The sequence below is a fragment of the Chlamydotis macqueenii genome, chromosome 15 (genome assembly GCF_036417535.1).
Source record: "Chlamydotis macqueenii isolate bChlMac1 chromosome 15, bChlMac1.mat, whole genome shotgun sequence".
NCBI classification, from domain to species: Eukaryota; Metazoa; Chordata; class Aves; order Otidiformes; family Otididae; genus Chlamydotis; species Chlamydotis macqueenii.
The window spans coordinates 4,175,257-4,197,609 of NC_141570.1; the positions used below are offsets into that span (position 1 = coordinate 4,175,257).

At 59.3% G+C, this 22,353-nt stretch overlaps 1 protein-coding gene across 5 annotated transcripts in view; it reads left to right on the forward strand.

Moving 5' to 3' along the window:
• The first annotated feature begins 14,954 nt into the window (after nucleotides 1-14,954).
• Nucleotides 14,955-22,353, forward strand: part of TNRC18 (trinucleotide repeat containing 18) — a 38,357-nt gene continuing 30,958 nt past the window's right edge. For 4 of the 5 annotated variants that reach the window (XM_086759394.1, XM_086759396.1, XM_086759399.1 and 1 more), the window contains exons 1-6: nucleotides 14,955-15,080; nucleotides 15,515-17,320; nucleotides 20,559-20,661; nucleotides 21,083-21,288; nucleotides 21,501-21,647; nucleotides 22,125-22,309. In XM_086759394.1, the coding sequence (XP_086615520.1) occupies nucleotides 15,868-17,320; nucleotides 20,559-20,661; nucleotides 21,083-21,288; nucleotides 21,501-21,647; nucleotides 22,125-22,309 (2,094 nt within the window). In that variant the 5' untranslated portion in view covers nucleotides 14,955-15,080; nucleotides 15,515-15,867. The remainder of the gene's footprint in view (nucleotides 15,081-15,514; nucleotides 17,321-20,558; nucleotides 20,662-21,082; nucleotides 21,289-21,500; nucleotides 21,648-22,124; nucleotides 22,310-22,353) is intronic. The other variant, XM_086759397.1, reaches the window with a different exon arrangement.

Consider the following 22,353-nt stretch of genomic DNA (forward strand, 5'->3'; position numbering starts at 1 on the left):
GCGTTGGGAGGGTGACAGGTTTTGCAATAATAAACCTGCTTTTCTCCCAGCCGCCCGGGTTGAATGACTTTGAAATTTGCAAACCTGATTGCCAACATCTGCGGAGAAGGAAGCAGCTCGAATCGAGGGAAAAAGATTTATTAGTTTTAGACTGGGTGGCAGTGCCAATTTCCCAGGTGCTAAAGAGGAGAGGTGTAAAGCGAACGGCTATGAAGCCAAGCACATGGGCAAACACCTTCTTTTTTCCTTTCCTTTTGTCCTTTTTTTTCCCCCCTCTTTTTTCTTTTTTTTTTTTTTTTTTTTTTTCCTGGGCATTCCCCCCCCCCCGCCTCCTACTAACGCAGAATACAATCTCTGCAAAAATTTGTCTGGACAATCTCAAGCCAACCTGAGTGTGAGCTGTTTCTTTTTTTTGTTGTTGTTGTTGACTTTTTTATTGGGCGATTTTTTTTTTTTTCTCCTGTGTGTCTGTTTTATTTTCTTTCTCCTCCCAAAGTTTCCTTTTCTGGTGCTTCCCTGAAACCCAGGCAGCCCGGGAGGGAGACGCCGAGCTCCGGCCAAGCCGAGCCAGCAAAGCGTTGGTTGCTCCCTGCCGTCGGCTTTCCCGCTGCGCCGTGAGCTCTTGGGCTGGGACCGAGCCTTGGATTTGGGGCCCCTCGCAGAGGGAATGGGTTTTGTGATCCCTTAATTTTTTTTTTTCAAGTGTATTTTTATTATTTTTATTTTCTTTTCTCTGAAGTCTTTTGAAAATCCTCACCTGTGCCTCCGTGACGCCCAGTTCTCCCGGGGATGATCGCTCGCAAACCGCGTTAAAAAAAAATCCGTACAATTAACAATCGAAACTTCCATTACACCACGTAGGCAGGGATTATTATTATTATTATTTTTTTTTAATGGCTTTAACAATATCGCTTGAAACGATGATTGCTTCCTGCTACGGAGGGGCCCTTTGTAGGTTTGCGTTTGCAGTGTTGATGTTGGTGTGGGGTTTTTTTTGTTGTCGTTGTTGTGTTTTTATTTTGGTTTGGTTTGGTTTTAGGAGGGGTTTGGAGGGGTGGAAAGCGAAGGCTTGTGCAAGGGGTTAAGAAAAGCGGGCAGGAGGCGAAGCCTTTAAATAGAGCCGGTTCAAACCGATCTTTAAATATCGCTGGGCTGAAGAAAGAGACTCTTGAATCCGTCCCAGCGTCCTCCGAAAATAAATACGCCCTTGTAAAAATAGCGCGATCGGCCATATCCAGTTATCGCCGGCACCGACTCCTTATTTTTCTCCTGCCCTCTGCTCGTGACGGCAGCTGGGGCTCTGCCCCAGTGCCAAAATACGGGTGCCTGGGCTGCGTCCAGACCCTTGGCTTTTTTCAGGGGTGGGGGGGGGGGATTTTCTATTCCGTGGGAGCGGTTTGGTACCGGGGGACGGGGACCGAAGCCCCTTTGTCGGAAGCGCGCGGAGGGAGGAGCGAGCTGGTGGCTGAGCCGGGAGGTGAGCTCGCCCTCGGCTGTGGGGCTGCCACCCCGCGTCCCCTCGCCGGCTGCTGTCAGGCGTCGCCGTGTCCCTGTCCCCGAGGAGGGCAGGGGGGTTACGGGTACGGGGAGCAGCGGGGTGCTCCCGACAGGCCCCGCTGCGGGAGGAAGGTGACTGTTCGCGATGCAGTTTCATCCCTGGCAGCGGCCAAGCTTGCCGGGAAGACCTTGCATAAAAGGAGGCTGCAGTCGATGGAGTCAGGCGTCCGAGCTCGCTCCGCTCCGCGGCCCGCAGCTCAAAATACGGGGGGGTTTATAGTTTTGCTCTTTCCCTACCCCGTCGTCTTCGGGTCCAAGGGAGTGTCCTGGTCTCTGCTCCGTCCCGCGGCAGGCGCGTTGTTCTTGGCAGCTTCTGTGTTTTGGGGGAGGAGGAAGAGGCTCCCTCGGACTCGGTCGCGAAGGGCTGCCTGTGTGCAAATACCATCCACGTGCAAAAAAGACTCCTTGGGTTTAAAATCATAATAAAAATCTGCTTTTTGCCATGCACCGACGTATCATTTCTTGGGTGGGATGTGTGTGGAGGGGCTACAGGAACAGGTCTGTGCTTGTGTAAAAGGATGCCTGGCCTCTTCTGTGAAAATACACTTCAGAAACGCTTTCCTGTGCCCGGGAAACGGGACACACTGGTGGGAGCAGAGCTGACTTTGTGTTAAATGCAGCTGGAGAGCAGGGGCTGAAAGGAAAGTGGTCAGGCGGGGGGAGAGATTTTGGTTCGCTTGCTTTTTCGTACTTCCACGTTAGCATGTGCATTCAGATGTAGGGATTTAAGGCGGATTGGAAACTATCCCTGCATCCAGCCCTGCTGTGCCCGGGGAGACTTGCAGGCAGCTGGGCCAGGTAGGAGCGTACGGGGGAAAAAAAAGAAATTAGGAAAAAAAAAATGCTCCCCCCCAGGATAGCTTTGCTGTGCCAGCAAAATCCCGCTGTAGCCATCCTTATAATGGCAAAATTGTGCTTCTGCTGAGCTGGCAGGTTTTGCAGAGGAGGCCTTGCCGTCGGCGGTGCCAGCAGAAGCACAATTTGCTCATCTCAGCTGCCTCCGCGCTAAAATCGCCTCGCTGAGGGGAGACGGCGGGATAGCAGCGATGCCGTGCTGGACCGGGCTGTGCCCCGCTCTTCCAGTAACTGGGCTGAGGAGGAGTTGGAGGGGGGGCAAGGCTGGCTTGGGGTGGGAGAAAGGCTGCCAGGAACCAGGTTAATAAAGGACATCTCTGCCAGCATCGCGTATCCGAGGCAGGGCCAGGCTCCTTCCCGTTCGGTCTGGGGGAAGTTATTAGAAACCCTAATGCAGCGGAGGATCCCGCAGGACCTCGCATCGAGCGAGTTTACGTCACCACATTGGCCCTCAGGCTCTCGTTCGCTGGTCCCAGCCCAGCGCCCCTACCACCAGCTGCTGCCACTTGGGATGAGAACTCCAACGGGGGCCGGAGGAGAGGGGCGGGACGGTCCTTCCCACCCCTCCTCAAAGGGATGGAGATGCCACCCCACAACCCCCCGGACACCAGGGAAACGCATCCCCAGCACCCCAGAAGCACATGATGGTAATCTCCTAAAAATGCAGAAGCTGCTTTTTTCTCCCTCCTCCATTTCACAGGTGTAAAACTGGTGGCGGCTCCTGCCAGGAGCCGCCACCAGTTTTACACCTGTGAAATGGAGGAGGGGAGAAAAAAAGCAGCTTCTGCATTTTTAGGAGATTACCATCATGTGCTTCTGGGGTGCTGGGGATGCGTTTCCCTGGTGTCCGGGGGGTTGTGGGGTGGCATCTCCATCCTTTGGGAGGGGTGGGAAGGACCGTCCGCCCTCTCCTCCGGCCCCCGTTGGAGTTCTCATCCCAAGTGGCAGCAGCTGGTGGTAGGGGCGCTGGGCTGGGACCGCGAACGAGAGCCTGAGGGCCAATGTGGTGACGTAAACTCGCTCGGAGCGAGGTCCTGCGGGATCCTCCGCTGCATTAGGGTTTCTAATAACTTCCCCAGCCGAACGGGAAGGAGCCTGGCCCTGCCTCGGATACGCGATGCTGGCAGAGATGTCCTTTATTAACCTGGTTCCTGGCAGCCTTTCTCCCACCCCAAGCCAGCCTTGCCCCCCACCCAGCACCAATTCCCCTTGGTGGGGCTGGACAACCAGCGGTCCCGGCCCCGGCTGACAGTGTGCCGGTGAAAATTTGATCTGGAGGGTGTGCCGGTGCTGTAATTCCCAGCCGGGGATGGCGTGGGGCACCGGGAAGGTCGCTGGCGTTGGGTGCGGGCTCCTGGCCTTTCCCAGCACAGCAGCTGTTGGAGAAGTGGAAATTACCGGGAATTAATCTCACTGCAGACGTGTTTTGCAGAGCAGGGCTTTCGTAAGGGAAATTTTAGATCTCCTTGCTAGGATAACCCAGGGTAAAGCTGAAATTAGTTTATAATTACATAGTAAATAACCCCCCATCTTGTCGTTTCACCATCTTGTGATGAATATGGAAATGAACATTGTTCAGGGGAATTAACGTCATTACGGCAGCCTTCCAGGTGAGCGCCGCGCGGTGCGGCCGCGGCCGGCGGGAGGGTGTCGGATCACCTCCTTTAGCTGGGGTTAGCGCCCGACGAGTTGAAACAAGGCCCTGTGTGTTTTCGGCGTATGCTAAACTGGTCCGGTTAAAGCTTCGGGCGGGGAGGTGGTGCAGGGAGCGGGGGCCAGCCCGGCGTGTGCTGACACGAAAGCTGCCTGGCCGGGACGAGGAGATGTCGGTCTGGGTTAGGTAACGCGATCCGGCGTCGCCCGCTCGGGGTGCCGAGGACAAGGGCGTGCTTTGTTCTGCCTCGCCGCCGAAACGGAGAGCACGGTGGGCCCTGAACCGACCCGAAAACACAGGCGGGTGGAGGAAGGTGGGGAGCTGAGGGCAGCCCCGAGTGGGGGGGAGGCAGCAGCGCTGCGGCAGCCCCTTGCTGGCTTTTCCAGCTGGGGATGCTCTTTAAAAAGCAAAGTTTAGGAAGGGAGCACTCCGACGTGGCTGCCCTCTCCCTGGCTGTGAGGATTTGGGGGTTTCCTTCTCCCCATGTTTCCTCCCAGCCCCATGTTTTCCGTCTGGCTTCGCTCCGGGATGGCACAGCTGGATGTCCGCGGGCATCGCGACGCGCCCGCCAGCTGGGGAGAACCGCCGTGTCTCTCTGCTTTGCTTTGCGTATCATTCGCTTCTCTCCAGCTCTTAAACACCGAGGGGACGGCGGCCGCACAAACCCTGCGTACCCATCCCCGCAGCGGCTGGGGAGGACGGCGCGGCGGGAGCCCTGCTGTACGGCAGCGCCGCGGCGGTGACAGTTGGGCTTTCCCTCCCCGTGCCGCGAGGATCAGCTGTTGGGTGCACAATATGCTCCGCTTTTCCTTCTCCAGCTGTTGTCGCTGACGGTGATGGGAAGCGAAAGGTAGTTGAGAGCTTGGTATCGCTAAATCAGGGAGGCGAAGGGCAGGAAGGAGGGGTTGAGGGAGGGCTCGGTGTATCTGAGGCTGCTTTTTTTGTTTAAACCCAGCGAGACTTGAAATAGTGGCAAAAAGAGTGGAATGACCTTGGGAATAAATTTTACGGCCAGCGTCGCGGTGGCCAAAGAGCCATTTTGAGGGAGCTGGATGCAGGCAGGGAAGCTGAACATGGTGGGCTCGGAGCAAGGGAAGGAGCAACGCGGTACGTGCAGGAGAAGAACGTGCCTTTTTAGGGGAATAATGGGGATTTTGAGTCACTTGACCCCATCTCTCTGGATCTGTATCCCCGGCAACTTCTGCAAAGGCTGCTCTTGCTTCTGCCGCCGTCCATCTTACGCTGCCGCGCTGCTGCAAGCAAAGATCCCTTCTTATCTCTGGTGGTTGGATACATTGCCCCTGCTTCCCTTTCTGCCCCCGATCCCTTCTCAGCAGAATTCCCTCTGGCTTGAGTATGCCTTTAACACATTTGGCTTAATTGCTTTTAATTAAAAAAAAAAAAATACGATCATTGAAATGGCCAGCGTGCTTGTGAGGAAGGGTTTTGAAGGGATTCAGCTCCCTGCTGCTTGCAGGCAGCGCGGGTAGCGGCGTGGGAACGACATATCCCCCGCGTTACTGCCGCGCGGTGCGTGTAATTCCGGTGTTTTGTGTCCCAGTCTGCTAGGTGGGGAGTGTCCCGCACCCTGTGTCACACGCGAGCCGAGCGGATAGCACTCCAGCACGTAAAGATCCAGGCAGGCGAGTAAAGATGGGTGCGGGCACCTTGCCGGGGTGCCGGCGGAAGCCCTTTCCCCCGACCCCGCTCCGCCGGGCAGGCACACGGCGCCGGGCGCCTGGCGCGCGCGGCGTGCCGGGGTTTCCCTTTGCAATCCCGGCGCTGCAGCGGGGCTTTCTCCCTAATGAGATTAGCGACACAAAGCGGCGATGCTGCTGCTGCTGCTGCTTTTAATGGATGTTCTGGGTTTGTGTGGGATCGGAAATTCCTGCTTCCATCGGATGAGCCCCCTCTGTGACTATTTTGTGGACAGGTCTTCCTTTCCTCGGCGTCAGGGCTGACGTTCATATCAGCACAAGCGTTTTAGGCTTTGCCCTCTGCCTCCCCTCCTCCCCAGCCCCAGCCACAGTGAATTTTTGTCTTCTTTCGCACGCTGAATCTTACCGTCAACCCAAGCCACTTCCATCTTGCGGAGGACACAAAAGCTTGGTGGCCTTCCCTGGCCAGGCTGAACGTGGCTGAGAGGAAGGAGAAATGCAAAAGTCGCTCTTGGATCGTTCTTGCGGGTGCTCCTTGCCTTCCCTTGTTGAGATGCGCGAAGACGTATGCGTGCGTATGTATACATATGTATGTACATGTATACATCTAGTGCGTCGCCTGACGGAGGGCTGGCTGTCCCCGGCTTGCGGCATCGGGGCCAGGCTGCCAATTTGTGAGGAGCCCAGGAGCTGTGCTTCAGTTTGAACACGGGTTTGCATAATTCATCAGGAATTAAACCGCACCGCCATAATATTTGCCTCTGCCTTTATCTCCCGCTATCGACAGCGGGGAGGTGCGGGGTGTTGGGCGTTTGCCGGCCACGGAGAACCCTTTGCTTCGTGGTTCGGCGCTTTTTCCGTGCAGAAAAGGTGGCGTGGGCTGATGTTCAGGCGGATGGCAGGAGCCTCTGGAAGGAAAGAGGGCTGAATGTGGGGTCGGAGGGAGAGGCTGGGTGTAGGCTGAGCTTTTGAGCCTGATTTCCTAAGGAAAAGAAGCTTATGGGATTGTGCTCCGTCTGTGGATCTCGTTCTTCCCTCCCCCCGGATGCCTGCAGCCCGTTGCTGAATTTCTCCCGGGGTGGTTTTGGTCCCTGCGGATGCTGTGCAGGCCAGCGCTGGGCGGCTCTGGGAGAGGGATGCGTTTGTCCCCGTGGCGCACGGAGCAGTACAGGCGGGCGCCTCTGGCTTCACCACATGCTTGTCCTGTCCTGGCCGGGCGGGAGACGCGAAGCCAGAGCCGATCGGACGTGGTTGGGTCATCGGTGATGCCCTCACTCCAGCCCTGGGATGGTTCCCTGTGCCCGGACCCCGTGTCGCGCGGTGGTCGCTGGCTGTCCGCTGAGGTGCCGTGCCGCTCCGTGCCTCAGTTTCCCCTCGCGGTGTCGCCTCCCTTTGCGAGGCACCTCGAGAGGTGCGGAGCCGCGGCGGCCGCTTTGCGAACCAGAAGGTTTAAAATAAGCAGTGACGGAGGCCGCATCTCCCGGGGCTTTGAGTCATCCCGGCTCGTGCTGACTGCGCCTGGCAGGGGCCCGGGAGGCAAAACAAACCTGCATCCAGCTGCCACCTCCTCGCCAGATGTTAGCAGCGGGGTGGCTGGTTGGGTTTCGGTGGTGGGCCTCCCGGCAAAGCGGATTGAGCCGCCGTGGGGAGGTGCCACATCTCTGGTTGGACCCTCGTTAAACCCGAGGCTTGGGGGAGCCCCCAGCTTGGGGTCTTGCACCTGGTTTCTGGAGGAAGGGGTGAGATGAGCAGCCCTGGTCTCTCACCGTGCAGGACAGGAGGAGAGGCAGGGACGACGAAACGGGGGTGATCCCGTGGTGGCCCCCCACCCCGTGCAGCGGGGAGCCAGCCAGGGCGGTGGGTGGCCGCGGGCGGCGATGGGGAGGAGAGGGCGGGTGGCTTTACCTTTCGGCGGGCGCCGCGGCGTGCGTCCGTCCCTCGGCAGGGCTGGCCGCTGCCCGTCACGCAGCGGTGTGTAATTTCTCAATGGGAGGGCAGGGAGATAATGCTGCCCGGTCCCGTTTAACCTGCTGGTGACCTGGTCTTAAGTCATTGTGGCTGAAAATAAACCGTGTTCCCTCCAGGGCACGGCCAGCGGCGCTGGGAAAGCTGGGATGGCTCTTGGGAGGCTGATTTAATTGCTGCTGACAGGCACTTGGGTGCAGGTGATGGTGGGGACCGGCACCCCTGCCATCCCACAATAACCTCCCCCCTCCGAGCGCTGGTAGCTCTCCCAGCTCCGGTAGCGAAGGGTAACGAGCTCTTTTCTAACGAAGGCACGGGACAGCGGTTCTGGGCTGGTGCGTGGGTGTTGCTGGGTTAATTGTGTGAGCAGGGCTTGTTGGCATCGCATCTTCCGCACCGAGTTTTGGTGATTTAAAAAAAAATAAATAAAAATGAGGTGGGTTAAATTTCTGTGCTTGGGGTGCACCTGCAACAAAAGCTTGCGCCCAGAGTCAGCCCTGGGGCCCCTGTGCTGGCCACCAGTGGCCACCGGGTCTTCACCACGGTGAAGGATGGACCAGAGCAAAGACATCCTAGAAAACCAGGAGAGGAAGGCGAGACCACAGTCTAGCAGCCAGCTTCTGCATTCCTGGGGATTCTGCTAGTCAGTTTGAGAGTTAAAATCATTATTTTTTTTTTATCTTGGTAGATACGGAGCTGAAGACCCCACCGAGTTGCTCCTTGCTGTTTGAGGAGAGCTGTGCGGTGGCGCAGAGAGAGCCTGGAGGTTTTGGTGGACCCCCGTTGGGGTGTCAGGTTTAATTACGCCGGCGGAAAAGGGGAGCCACCCGACGTGGTGGGGGATTTCAGGCTGGGGACACAGAGCAGTGTAGCCGCCGACAGCGACCCAGGGGCATTGGCAGTGGTTTGAGCGTTTGATGTGGGACCGGGTTGGTGCTTCCCAGACCGCGTGTTTCGGGCTGTGCGGACCCACTGTGCGTCGTGTCGAGGGTCCCAGTGGGATGGTTTCCATCCTGGCCCCTCCAGAGGGAGGAAAGCCACCTTCCCTCTGCCAGAGGGATTCGTGTCCCCACCGGGGTGGCTTCTTGCTGTCCCTGTCAGCAGTTGGGTGACGTTGTGGGAGATCTTCGGGGCTTCTCACTGGTGTCCTTCTCCTGTGGCCCCAAGCCCTGAAGCGCTGGTATACCTGGGGTTGCATTTGCTTTGTTGCACGGTGGAAACTTGACTCTGCGGAACGCCGGGGGCAAAGCCGGGGCACGAGCACCGATCCCTTGAGCCCTCGCCGCCGCCTCTTCCTATTTTCTCCTCCTCCACAGTCTCCGGGACGTTGGGGCTGTTCCAGCTCCCAGGTGAGGAGGAGGTGAACGGCAGGGCTCAGCCTGACGATGTTTCTTTCCACGGAGGCAGGGAACCCCTTCCCCTTTGCCCCGTGCGGCCGCCCTGCCCTTCGGTGTCCCTGGGCTGCGGGAGGCCCGGCGGCGCGTGGTGATTCACCGCGAGGGCAGCGCGGCGATAAAATCGTGGCGCGGCATCGGCGTGGGGTAACGGCTGCGGGAGGGCTCCTCGGAAACCCGGCTGTTCCTGCGCTGACGCAGCAATAGTAAATATTGAGCAAGAGCCACTTAAAAATAAAGCAGCCTGGACACAGATTCCCACGTGGAATAAGAGAAAATTAAAAGGAACAATAGAGAGCTGTGGGGGAAACTCGCCTGCCTTGGCTTTTGAGGCAGTGATTTTTCTAGCTGAAGGAAAGCGCGGCGGCGTTTGAGCCAGCTGAGGCCGGGATGCAGACCCCCCGCCGGAGGATGCCGTCTCTGAGCTCACTGGGGCCCATAGAAGATTAAACGGAGAGTTAAATTGATCCGGCTGTTCTGGATCTGGGGGATGAGATCGAAAGCCTTCAGGGGGACGTGGAGAATGGAGGCTGTAAATTAAAGCTTTGAAGCAACCGCGAGCCCCATGGCACGGGCTGTCGATACGGCAGGGTCGGGTTTTGGGGCAGGGTGTGGGGGGCTGCGACGGCGGGAGCGGCCTGGGGCTGCGGGGACGGGGACCGGACGCGTCTGATCCAGGGGCTTCGGTTTCAGGCTGGCCTGGGGAGGGGTTCGTATCGCTGGTGTCTCGTGCGTGGCACGGAGTCAAGGCGGCTGCGGTGCCTCGGGTGTCACCAGAGCCGCCCTGGCAGGCAGGGGAGGAGGCGGCAAAGATTTACACTGTCAGCGCTCCTGGCTCTCAGCTGTTTGCAGCCGTAAATGCGTGCGTGCGGAATGGCTGCGGCTGCGCCTCGCTGTGCTGCGTGCCCCCGAGTCGTGGGGTGGAGGTGGGGAGCCTAAATGTCTTCCCTGGGAAGCCGCTGCTTCCGTAGGGAGGGGATCAGGGATGCAGCGATGGTGGTGGGCACGGGCAGCAGGTGTTGGTGCGGCGGCCGTCCCGCCGGCGGTGGGAGCGGGCCCCGTGGGGGCTGGCGGCCGGTGGGTACTCGCTGTCCTTGGACTTCTCCCAGTTCGCCTCCCTCCCTGCCGGGGAAAGGGGACTCATGGCGACATAAGCGTTTATCCAGCCGTTTGCGGCGTGGACTGGTGTCCCAGTTGGCTGCCTGTGCGGTGTTGTGAGCCGGACTGGGGAAGAGGTGACCGTGCTCCTGGCCAAGGGCGGCTGCGCTCCTGCTATGTGCCAGAGCCCGGCACATGCCCGGAGACCCTGGCTGCAGCAACGGGGCTGCAAATCTCCCCTGGGTGCCCAGAGTTGAAAACATCCCGTGGAACTAAACCCAAACTCTGGCTTCTGTGTTTCCCAGCCCTTTAGGGCTTGGACCAGAGGGACCATGGGGCCAGGCTTTTTGGCTGAGGCCCCTCTGTGGCTGCAGCCGCTGTGTGATGCCAGCCTGCTTCCTGGCACCGTGTCCATCCATCATGGCCCGGGGAGGATGGGGCGAGGTGCTGGCGGTTGGAAATATTTCATAAGCGGCAGAAACCCGTAACGGGCAGACGGGGCCGATGGGGGAAGAGTTGCTTCACCTCTCCCGGGGCGCTGGAGGCCGTGGGTCTTCCGGTGACCGGGCTGTGGCTTCTTGGGCAAAGATGGCTCGTGCCTGGGGCTCGGCTTCGGCGTGCGCATTGCGACTGGCACCACGCGTGGCCACCTGCTTGCCCGCGCGGGCCACGGAGGCTGTCGCACGGCTGCGTCCTGTGGCGTGATTCCCTTTGAGGTGACAGCAGGGACCAGAGAGCCGTCCCTGGGCAGAGGCTTTGTAGATGTTGCTTCTCCCTGGTGCATCCGTGCTGCCGGCTGGTTTGGAAAACCGGACCAGGGGAGTGAATTCCCTGTTGACGTGGGGATGTTGTGAAGGTGCCGATCGGTCGCCTGCAGCCGGGAGCTGCTTTCCCAGCGCTGGCGCACACGCGTGTCGCATCAGGCATGTTGCCTGGCTCGCCGGCTGGAGCTGCGCCCATGGGGGAGATGCGTTCAGCTCCGGCGTGTTCCTTCCAGCGTGTCCCCTCCAGCGTGTCGCCCTCCTACCCAGCTTTTTCACAACTTGACCACCTCCCCTGGCTGGGGCTGAATTTCAAGCCCGGGGGCTGAGTGGGCCAGGACAGAGAGAGCCCACAGATTAAAAGCTCCGGGTGACCGGCGGCACGTGTCCGCCCGCCCGCCTTCGCCACCTCAGCCAGGCGATGTTTTCTGGTGGCTCCCTCCTCCCGGGGAGCTTTGGGCAAACCCCGAGCGGGCTGAACACGTGGGGCCCGTTTCCCTCCGCTTCCCCCGGCGCGACCTCCGGCCTCCAGACGTTTGGTGTGTGGTTTGTGCGGTTGCTGGTATCTCATCTCCTCATCAGTCACATCCCCTCTCGGTGGTGAGTCACCCGGCCGTACCTCTTCCCCCTCCTCGTGCTGTTTTGGAGAGCTGAGCGCAGACGAAGATGTTCTCAACTGGGCTGACACATCTGCACCCGCCAAGTTCCTCTCCTAACAGCCCTGAGTGATTTATGGCTCAGTTGTACGGAGCAGGTATGTTTGATCATCTTGGAGCTGGGAAGGAGGGGGACGGGTGCGTGTGCCCCCTCCGTGCCCATCCACTACACCCACTGGAGCATCGCAGGGGGAGCCACGCACAGACTTGCGTTTTGGCTGCCAACTGTTGCCTTCCTGCAGGGCTCAGGTTCCCTGAGGGATGGTCTCTGTGCCCCTTAAACCCTTTTACCCTCTGAGCTGGGCTCCTTTAGCTCTTGTGCTGGCAAAGTGCTCGCGTGAGATACGTGTTGGTGGCACCTTTCCCAGGCGACCAGAGGCCGTGCTGATGGGCACGCGTGTTCGGCGTGGCAGGGAAGCGGGGCGCAGCCGGTCTGGTGCTGGCAGCGCTGCTGACTCGCGCCTCCCTGCCTGCGCCGTGGTGCCAGCCCGCCTCTGGGCCAGCAGTCAGCTGGAGGAGCGTGGCTCAGCCTGCCGAGACCTGTCGGCGTGTCCCTGGGCGAAGCGGATCTTGCGCTGGTTCAGCAAACGCTCTGGCCTTGGGCAGATGGAGGTGGTTGTGGTTTCCCCCTTTCCCCTCCCTTTCCCCTGGCAGAAGCCCACGGTTGGGGTGAGCTGTGCCTTGCTCACTGCGGTAGAATTTCTCCCCTTGGCATCGCTTTCTGGCACGGAGATGCAAGGCGGAGCGACTTGCCTTCAGCCGCCTCCTGCAAATGCAGCTACTTAGCGCGGGAAGGAGCAGCTTCGCCTCCAGGTCCCGCCCGGGGGAGCGGGACAGCAGGTTTCGGGCTGCGTGCGAGTCTTACGCCAGCCCGGCAGCGTTGCTGCTGGAGGGCTCTGCGGAGGAAGGGAAACTGGGAAACCAGAGGCTGGGGTTTGAGTGGCGCTCTGGTTTTGCTGCTGATCAACTGGGTGATGCGGGCAGATCCTTCCACCTGCCTTTGCCTCAGTTTCTCCACGTGCAAAGCTTTGAGACGTGCTTGGAGGCCCGGTGCTGGGATTACGCCTCTCCCAGAGCAGCGCTGCTGCCGTGGCTCGAGGTGGCCTTGGGCTTGGCTGGTGGCATCAGCTCGGTTCTGCTGCTGCTTCCCAGTTGGGGTGGTGGCGCTGCCCTGCAGGGTCCCCAGCCTGTCTGCTTGAACCCATCCCCAGCTCACACTGCGTGTGACACCGCTTGTCACCGCTCTGCTCCCTGCTCCACCACAGCAGCGAGAAAACCTCTGTGACAGCTCCTCTTATGCCACGCAACTGGAGGGGATTTCATCTGCCCTTCAGCCACTGTCACCCCACAGTTCCTCATCCCCTTGTTCTTTTGGCCAGCCTTCCCACTCCTCTTCCTCCTCCTGCAGCCCCGAGCTGAGGCTGGATCCCAGCGCTGGGGTCTGATAATGTTGATGGTGGAGGAAACCCCAGAGCATTTGGGGCTGGGGCTGACCCTGTGTCATCCCTGGGTAGGATAAGGTGCTGCAGGCAGGGAGCTGCCCCAGTAGGACCAGGAACGTAACTGGTGTCAAAATGACTCTTTGGGTACCAGTAGATTAAGCTGTGTGCAGGCATCCCTGTGCTGGATGACAGGGCTGGATCGTGTCCCCTTCCTGGAGCTCTGCAGGTGGCCTCATGTCCTTGTACTTCGCGCGGCAGCGTCTGCAGCGTGGGATGTGTCTCGCCGCGATCTCCACGCCGATGCTCTTGCCTGCCGGCTCGAGCGGCTGCAGCTGGGATCGAGGTCTGGCTGGGAGAACGGGCTCACGTGAGGATGTCTGGGGCCGGGGCCACCGGGCTGGTGTGGCGCGGGGTGCTCCGGGGGGGTTTACCATGCCGCAGCCATGTGCTCTGCCAGATGGGACTCGCATTCCCTCGGAAATGTGTTGCTCCCGCTCCAGATGCTGGCTCGCGGCCAGTGCAGCCGTGCCGGAGCGACGCGGTGGAGGTGGCGCGGCCGTGGAGCGGAGCTGCTCGCAGCTGACCTGGGATCACTGCCTCTGGGTGCTACCAGCGCTCTCCAGCCTGGGAATAACAAAGTGTGTTTGGAAATGCTCCAGTGTGAAGGATTTGGGGTTACTGGGGAGAGATGTGAACGGGTGTGCCCACTCAGTGCCTTTACAGCAGCCTGCACAAAATTAAACAGCAAGCTTTCCCTGCTGGGAACGAGCTCTGCCTTGAACTTCGTGGGCACCGCAGCTCCCCTGGCCCTGCTGCTGGAGGGCGGGTGTGTGCGGGTGATGCTGGGAGCTGTCGGGCGATGGATCTGGGCCAGGAGCCGTGTGGAGCACGGCGGCGGTGAAACACATGTGCCGGGGTGCAAACATGTATGCGAAAGAGATGCCGGCTGTCTAAATAATGTGAAATATTGACTCGCTCTCGCAGATGGTGCTCCACGTGCAGCTTTGGGGACTGAGCTCCTCTTGTCTCCTCTTGGGTTTTGGTAGGATGCTGTTTTGATTTAGTTGGATGCTGGACTCTTGACAAACTTGTTGCCTCGTTGCTTTCAGTGGGATCATCGGATTTTGGGGAAGTTGGTTGTTAATGGGGTCTGAGGGGAAGGGAGGAGGGTTGCAGAGGGCTTGACTGGCTCCTTCAGGCTCTCCTGGTGGCTTTTAATCAGTTTCTAAATGATGACGCCAGCTGGGAAGCTGGCTCTCGTAGCGCAGTGGGGTTTGTAGCGTTGCGCGGGTGCCGTTTGGTGGCAGTGTTGCAGAGGAATTGCTGCCTGTAGCCAGGAGCGGGTGTTACTGCTGCTGTTGCGGTGATTGTGCTCACTGATGAAATGCTGCTGCTGATGATTTGCATGAGGACATTGCTGGGGGGCCCACTTTTCAGGAAGCCCCAGTGTCCAGGACGTAATCCAGACAGCTGGCAGCGGGGCCTTGGGGACACGCTGCTTTCATACCGGGTTGTGGATGGGCGACAGGTTTTCTGCTCTGTTTTGCCTTCCTCCGGGATGAGATGCTGGTTTTGCATACGTGAGACTATGCTTTGTGTGAGCTGCTCCGGAGGATGCTCTCACGTTTTTCCAAAGCCCGTACCGGCTGCAAAGTTAAGAGCCCCGCAGACGTGCAAGAGGTGAGCTGGGGGACCGGCAGCAGAGGGTCAGGACCCGAAGCGGGGGCCCCGAGCAGCGGTCCTCACCGTGGGCTGTGCGCGGTGTGCGTCACCGCACGCGTCCTTGCAGCCGCCGCTCCTGGCGCGCGAGGGACCGGCAGTCACAACAGTCTGTGCTCCTGCGGGGCTCGTTCCAAGGTGGCGTGCTGCTTGGGCTGAGACGTGTCTCCCTTTTCTGTTTCCCATTTTCCGCAGGCTTTTCCCATCTGCCTAACGGGCTCTACCCATCGTACATTCCCCTGAGCCACCTCGAGCCCCCCAGCGCCGGCAGTCCTCTCTTGGCCCAGCTGGGTCAGCACAGCCTCTTCGAGTCACAGAAAGGTGAGTCTGGGTCCCCACGCGCCCTTCCCCTCGGCCACCCCTGGGTGCTCGCCCTGCCCCTCAGGTTTGCTTGGCTGCTGCTGCTGGATGCTGGGATGTTGAGGGTGACGAGCAGGAAACCCCTGGGGTTATCATCCAGGGATGTTTCCTGGTCTTAGCAGTACCAAGGTCTTGGATGTGGCTGTGCTGTAGGGTGCCTGGCCAGGTCCCTTCTTGAAGCCCCCACGTGCTTGTTTGCAAGGCTCAGCGTGGATCAGAGACCGGGCTGTCCTGTGTCCCCACCTGGGCCATGGTCTCCTCTGCCCTGGTCCTTCCTGACCATGCCTGAGACATCCTTGAAACCCGTTCCCTCCTGATTTGCCACCTCTTGCCTGTCTCTGTGGGATTAAAAGGTTTGGGAGCCGGTGGTAATCTCGTTTGCTTTTGCCCTGCAGATGGGTTCTACCTGTCCGGCCACGCGGGCCAGTCCGCTTTGCACCCGCAGCCTCCCCTCTCGAGGACCGCGGGCAACCACACGCCGAGCACTCTGCTCCGGGAGAAGGACCTCGGGCAGCTGCACAAGAGCTCGAAAGAAAGCCTGAAAGACCCCGGCGGGAAGGAGCGGGCGTGCCGGAGCGATCTCTCCCTGCCCTTTGCCAAGAAGGAGGGCAAGCCGAAGGAGGAGCCCCGGCCCCGCAGCGTGGTGGACCTCACGCAGGACACCAAACCCGACAGCGACCGGAAAGTGAGCGTGGTGGAGAAGGCGGTGAAGGTCGGCGAGCGTCTCTCGCCGTTCCTGGCTGAGCACATGCCAAATCGGGGTGTGGGCGGCGGGGAACACAAGTCCAAGAACCCGCTGCAGAGCTCTTCCCTCAGCAACTGCAACGGTGGCGGGGACCCCATGCTGAAGGTCCTGGGTGCTGAGCAGGACCGCTGTGCCAAGGACCCCACTCGGCACGACGAGAACATGAGGCCTTCCGCGCACGCCCACGCCGAGCGGCTGAAGCGAGGGGAGCCCCTCCTGCCCTCCGTGGGCGCTTTGCACGTCTCCTGCAGCTGCCCGTCCCCGCACCCCTCGCAGCCAGGGAAGATGACGCCGGCCACAACATTCCCTCCGCAGCCCGTCCATTCCAGCATGTACACCATCTTCCCGCCGGCCAAGGAGCTGGGGAGGGAGCACAAAGTCATCGCCCCCACCTTTGTGCCTTCGGTGGAAGCCTACGACGAGAGGAGCGGGCCCATTCAAATTGCTTCGCAGGCCCGTGACAACAAGGCAAAGGACAAGGACCACGGCAAGGTAGGGGTGCTGCAGTCGCCCACGGAGCGGTGCCTTGCGGATGCCTCCCGTACCCTCTTGTCCCAGGACTTTTCTTGCCACAGCGATGCCAAAAGGATGGAGGCTCTGCGGGAGAAGGGCTCGGTGATCAGGGCGAACTCCATGGTGCTGAAGAGACAGGTCGCTTCAGAGCCCTTCCTCAACCGGCCGGGGCTGGGCTCTCCGGAGAGTAGGGAGTTCCTTGCCTCCAAGGACTTGCTGAAGCCGAGTCCGGAGGCAGAACATCGGCCCTGCGAGCGGGAGCGCTTCCAGCGATCCAGCTCCAAAGAAGCAGCAAAGGTCTACGGCACTTTGGACTCCTCCAGGCAGCACCTGGACCACGGTCAGCTGAAACCGCCCGAGCAGAAGTGGAAGCCCTTTGAGATGGGCAACTTCGCCACCACGCAGATGGCGGTGCTGGCCGCGCAGCACAACCACGTCACACGGGTGGAAGAGGAAGCCAAGAAAGTCTACCTTGACCCCAGCGGCTTGCCGCGGTCCTCGGTGGTGGGCTCGCGAGGCGCCCCAGATGTCCTCCACCCCGCGTCCCACGGCGAAGGGTCGGCCATGCAGAGCCTCATCAAGTACAGCGGCAGCTTTGCCAAGGAGACCTCGTCCCGGCAGAGCTGCGGCAAGAAGAGCCCCTTCGGCGGCTTGGGCAACATGAAGTTGGACTCTTCGCAGCTGGGTTCCTCCAAAGTGCAGCAGCTGCTGTCACAGCAGCCGGCGAAGCAGCTGAAAAGGGACCCCGAGAGACCTGAGAGCGCCAAATCCTTTGGCCGTGAGAGCATTGGCTCCCAGGGCGAGGTGGAGGTGAGGCACTTGCCCGTCGGCATTGCCGTGGCCGTGGCCCGGCAGAAGGACAACAGCAGCAGCAGCAGCAGCAGCAAACTGGGGCCCAGCTTGGCAGACCGGGATCGCTCGCTGTCTCTCAGCAGCATCAAAGGTAGGTTCCCCAGACCTGCCTTGGGAATTCCCTGTGGGATCTGTTCCCTTGGGGAGAGCAGCGGCCCAGTGCAGGCTGTGTGACATGAGCTGAGTTCGGCGTCCTCAGCTCTCTTTGCCTCCTTTTCCCAGCTGAGGGCACGTTGTAGACCAGAGCAAGAAGCAGGACGCCCCACGCAAGAGGGGGTCCCCTGTCCCCCGTGCCATTCCCTCTGTCCAGCTCCGAGGACAATCCTTCTCCATGTGTTTGATCCCTGTTAGCGAAGGGAGTGACAGCAAAACCCCTTAATCCGCCCTTGTGCTGGTGTTTTAATTTTTAATCTCATGGTTTTGATTTAAGCCGTGGTGCTGGCAGGAGTGGGACGGCTCTGGCGAGCGTTTTCGTGCTCTGCTAGGCTGGCGCAGCGAGATGATGCCGGGGAGCGGTCCGGCACGGGGAGAGCTCGGCTCTGGCGTGCCGAGGAGCGATGCCAAAGCGAGTGACCAGCGAGTTCCCGTTTTTAGCCTTCGCCTTTCCCGTTTTTCTGTCTTTGCCCTCCTCTCCCAAACCTCGGCGGCGAGAGGTGGTTTCTCCCAGCCGCCAGCGCTCTGCCCCGTTCCTGTCGCCCTCCCCACGGCCGGGCGGGAGCCGCCCGAGGACCTCGTGGGCAGCACAGGGAGCTGTTTGTTCAGCCGTTCAATCCTCCCAGACCCTCCCAGCTTGCGTTAAATGTAATTTACTGAGCCGAACTAAAAGGCTGCAAATAAGGGTTGAATTCTGGCCGGCCTCTGGGCTGGTTGCTAAGTGATGCCCTTGGCTTTCAGACAGAAAACAAGCCCGCTTTTCTCCTCCTCTCGCCCCCCAAATGCTGCCCCCGCTTTGTGTGCCAGGAGATATTCGTCTAATAACATTAGCTTGCTTGCGCTGAGTGGACGGTGCTTGAATGTTTAGACCTTTTAAGAAGGAGAAAGCAGGCTTTAGTGGGCTAATCTGTAGTATTTGGCAAGTAAAATGCGAGTATTTAGTGCCGGGCATTGGTTGTCAAGGAAACGGACCTAAGCCTTTCCTCTGTGCATAACTGATTGAATTTTTCTATGCAGTCCGTGCGTCATGTTCGTATGGAGAGACAAAATGATCATTCACTGCCGGACAATCGTCGGTCTGTACGGAACAGGGACCGTCCCGTCGGCGGGGTTGGGGCTAGGTGGGAAGGAGATGGATAAAAAAGTGTGTGTGTCTGTGTTTGGATGGGGGATGAAAAAAAGGTTGATAAAGCCTTCTATAAATAACAGAGTGATGTAGGTGGGAGAGGAGGTAAAATAATAAAATAATGGGTTTCTAATAAAAGGCTGATGGGGAAGGGGGGGTCAACGCACTTTGTGCCAAGGAGGAGAGGCTGTGAGTTAACCAAGGGCTTGCTCCATTCTGCTGACACCTAAGAGGCAATTGGGCATCGACTGGGGGAAAAAAATAGGAAAAGGGCCTCCAAGGGGGCAAAAAGCTGGGATAGGGAGTGGAATGGGATTTGTACGCGAGTGGGGATGCTGGTGGAGAGGCAGGGAGGGATGCTGGGGCTCCAGAGGGATTTGTGAGCCCCGGTGCCTCGTACCGTGGAAGCTGCGTAGTAAAACTGAGCAGCAGAGGCTGCACTGGCCGTCATTCAGCGAGCTGAGGAGGGGCTGGCTGGGGACAGCCACCGCTCACGGTGTCCTGGCAGGCTGCAAGGGAAACGTGGTGACCCTGAGAAGTCCTTCGGGAGGGAGAGGCGTGTGCCAGGTTTTAAAGCATCTGCCTGAAACCCATGGAAGGAGCCTTGGGGAGGAGGAGCCGGGAGAGATGTTGTCTTGTTCCTGGATTCTTTCTGACAGTAAAAACTGAGGGAATTGGAGACTTGACAGCAAAAAACCCATGGGCTGTCCAGGTTTGTGGAAATACACAGTGGAGCCCTCCTCGAGAAGACTGCCTGTCAGCAGAATAGACTTGATGTTCCGAGATGCTTTCCCGTGTGCCAAACCTTATCCGGACGGGAGAGCGAGGCCCCTGGAAAGGGGCTGTCAGGGAGCTGGGGCGCAGCCGCGCGAGGCCGTGCTGCGGTGCTGAGCCCTGCGGGATGCAGAGCATCACCTGGGGAAGGGGATGTGCTGGCAGGAAGCACTGGGAGCTGTGGGGAGGCAAACACCTTCATCCTGGCCCCGTTAGACCGGGCAGCAGCTCACTGCACGCAGGGCTGGGATTTAGGAGCGGGTCGTGTCACCAAAGCTTAATGTGGACAGGGGCAGCAGGGAATTATGGAAAAAATGCATATGCAAGAAAGAAGCTAGGGAAAAAAGTAGAGAAAAGCAAACCTGCAATCAGACAGCTGGGGGGTGAAGACCTTGGATAAAGCAAGGGAAAGGTGGTCCCAGTACCTGGTCCTGGCCGGGCCAAGCAAGACGCTGCCGTTCGCTCCTGTGAAGGTGTTTCCTAAACTCCTGCAGACACGGCTGCTGCCATGCCAGGCTGTATTTGCAAGAGCTGTTCTAATTCTGGATGAGCCGTTTCTCCAGCCAAACATCCGGCCCCTCTTTTTGGACTCCTGCCCTCGTCTGCCATATGTGCCCCTGCCTCGCCAGACCCTTTCTTGTTGCACGGCTCTGGTGGGGGAGATGCAAATTCCCGCTAACGGTTGAATTACAGAGTGGAGCACGGTGGTTTTCTGAGGGTCCGTGGTGTTGGTTCTGCCTGTTGCAGAAGAACGGGGCTTTGGAGTGTACCCAGTGCTCCCAGTCTGGTTTACAAGAGCAGAACGTGCTTCAGAAGGTGCAGAGATAAAATCTCTCCTGCGAGATGTTTTAAGCAGGACTGTGTGGTTTGAGGCAGGGATTTAGCTCGGCCTCGTCTCCCTCTGAGATGGGACATCTGCCACTGTCCTTCAACAAAAATGATCCCGTTGGTCCTGCTGCTCCCACGCTGGTGGCTCTCCTGTCCTGGGAGACCGGCCTGACTGGGCAAGTGCGTTCTTTGATGGCTTGAAGACAAGGACCTCGAACCCCGTGCATGTGGGCAGGGGAGGAGGTACCAGGAGCCACCCTAGTGACAATATCTTGATCACATAGAAAGCCTTGACCTGTCCTTTAGGGCTTGAACCTGATATGGTCTTGGGGACAGTGGCATTTGGGTGTGCTGGCTCCTAGGGTACTGCCTCACCATGCCCAGAAGAGAGGGGACAGCTTTCCCCAGACTGTTTTCTCGTGTGTGATGGTGCTGGGTTGTCTCTTAGGGCACGGACGCTCGGAAGATGATTGCGGGGATGAGAGGAGCCGCCACCGGGACAGCCACCTCCTGGCAGGGCGCTTGGAGCGGGATCAGGAGAAGCTGCTCAGGTGAGGGTCGAAGGAGGACAGGGTCTCTTGCTGCATGCTGCAAGCCTTGGGGACAGCCTGTCTGGAGGAGGGATGGGGTTGCGTTCATCCTGGTGAAGCTGCTGGCACCAGCCTTGCTGGTGTGGAGAGGAGTGCTGAGCTGGGGTACCACAGGGTTATGGGCAGATCCTGAATCCGCAGCAGAGCGATCCTGATAGACTGCTGGAAATCCATGCCTGCTCCAAAGAGATGGAGAGATGGGATGTTTTATTCTGGACATAATGTTCACCACCTCCATCAGAGCTCTCCTTGAGTGCCTGACCCCAGTGTGCAAACATGCTCGCTCGGCATACTGGTCCATACCCTGGGCTTCTGCAGCCACACAATAACCTGCAGCACTGGGACCTTGTCTCACTCTCTGTCTTGCTTCCCCCGTGACCAGAGAGAGCAAGGAGCTGGCAGATTTTGCCCGAATACACCCCTCCGGCTGCGCCACGAACGGTTTGAACTCCAACCTCATGGTGACGGGAGGCCCAGGCTTGACGGGCTCCGGGCGCTGGTCTGCAGATCCGGCTTCGCACTTGGCAGCCCACCCCTGGCTCCCCAGGACGGGCAGCCCCTCCATGTGGCTGGCCGGCCATCCCTACGGTGAGTGCCCTGGGAGGGAGCGATGTGTCCAGGGGATGTTTGAACCGATGCAAACCTGGGAGAGGTGTTGCTGAGTGCCTGGTGAGGCTGCTGTCTGATCACAGGGGAAAGGGAGAGAGATATTTTGGAGCAGTTGAATGATAGATGACTTCTTGCGTGGGTGGGAGCTGCCTGCATCCCCTGAGTTGTGACTGTGGTGTTTCTTCTTCCAGGACTTGGTCACCCTTCCCTGCACCAGGGCATGACTCCAGGCTTCCCCCCTGCCATGGGAGGAGCTCTCCCTTCTGCCTACCAGTTTGCCAGAGACCCGCAGTCGGGGCAGCTCGTTGTGATCCCCAGCGAGCACTTGCCGCACTTCGGTAAGGATGTGAGCGCGTCCCTGAGGACTGTGTTTTGACAGCTGCGGAGGAAACAGGCTGTGGAGCGGGTTGGGTGGGACCAGCAGCCACAGCTCTAGCGTGGGTGTGAGCTGGCCTCTTGTTAGGTGCGTTTCAGAGCTGGAAATGTGTAATCTTCAGCTTCTCATCCCCTGCAGGACCCTGTAGCATTTGGGTTCTTGGCTAGGAGAATATACTCCCGATCTCAGCCGGGGGCAGCCAAACCAAGAGTGCGTGGAGAGCAAAGAGAGTCAGGCGGCCCCAGGACCCGTGGGGTGGTGGGAGTGGGGCTGCTGAGTGGAAGACAGCACCCTTTCCCCTCTGCATTTCTGCATAGCACGGAGTTTGGCATCCCCCACACCCTGGGATGGGGTAGAGACGCTTACCCTGAGCGATCCTGAATCCTGTAGCCATCCCCATCCTCTTGCCTCCCTGACTCCATCTCTGCTCATTCCCCAGCAGAGCTGATGGACCGGGCACCGCCGCTGTGGCCCGCCATGTACCCCCCGACCAGGAGCTCCCTCCAGCACGCTCACCAGCTCCAGCTCCTCTCCCATCAGCAGCTGCTGCGGCAGCACGAGCTGTACATCCTGCAGCAGCAAGCAGCCCACGCCATGGAGCTACAGAGGAGCGCCCAGCTCGTGGTACATTTTCAAGAGCTTCTTGCTTGGGCGTGCAACGATCCTGA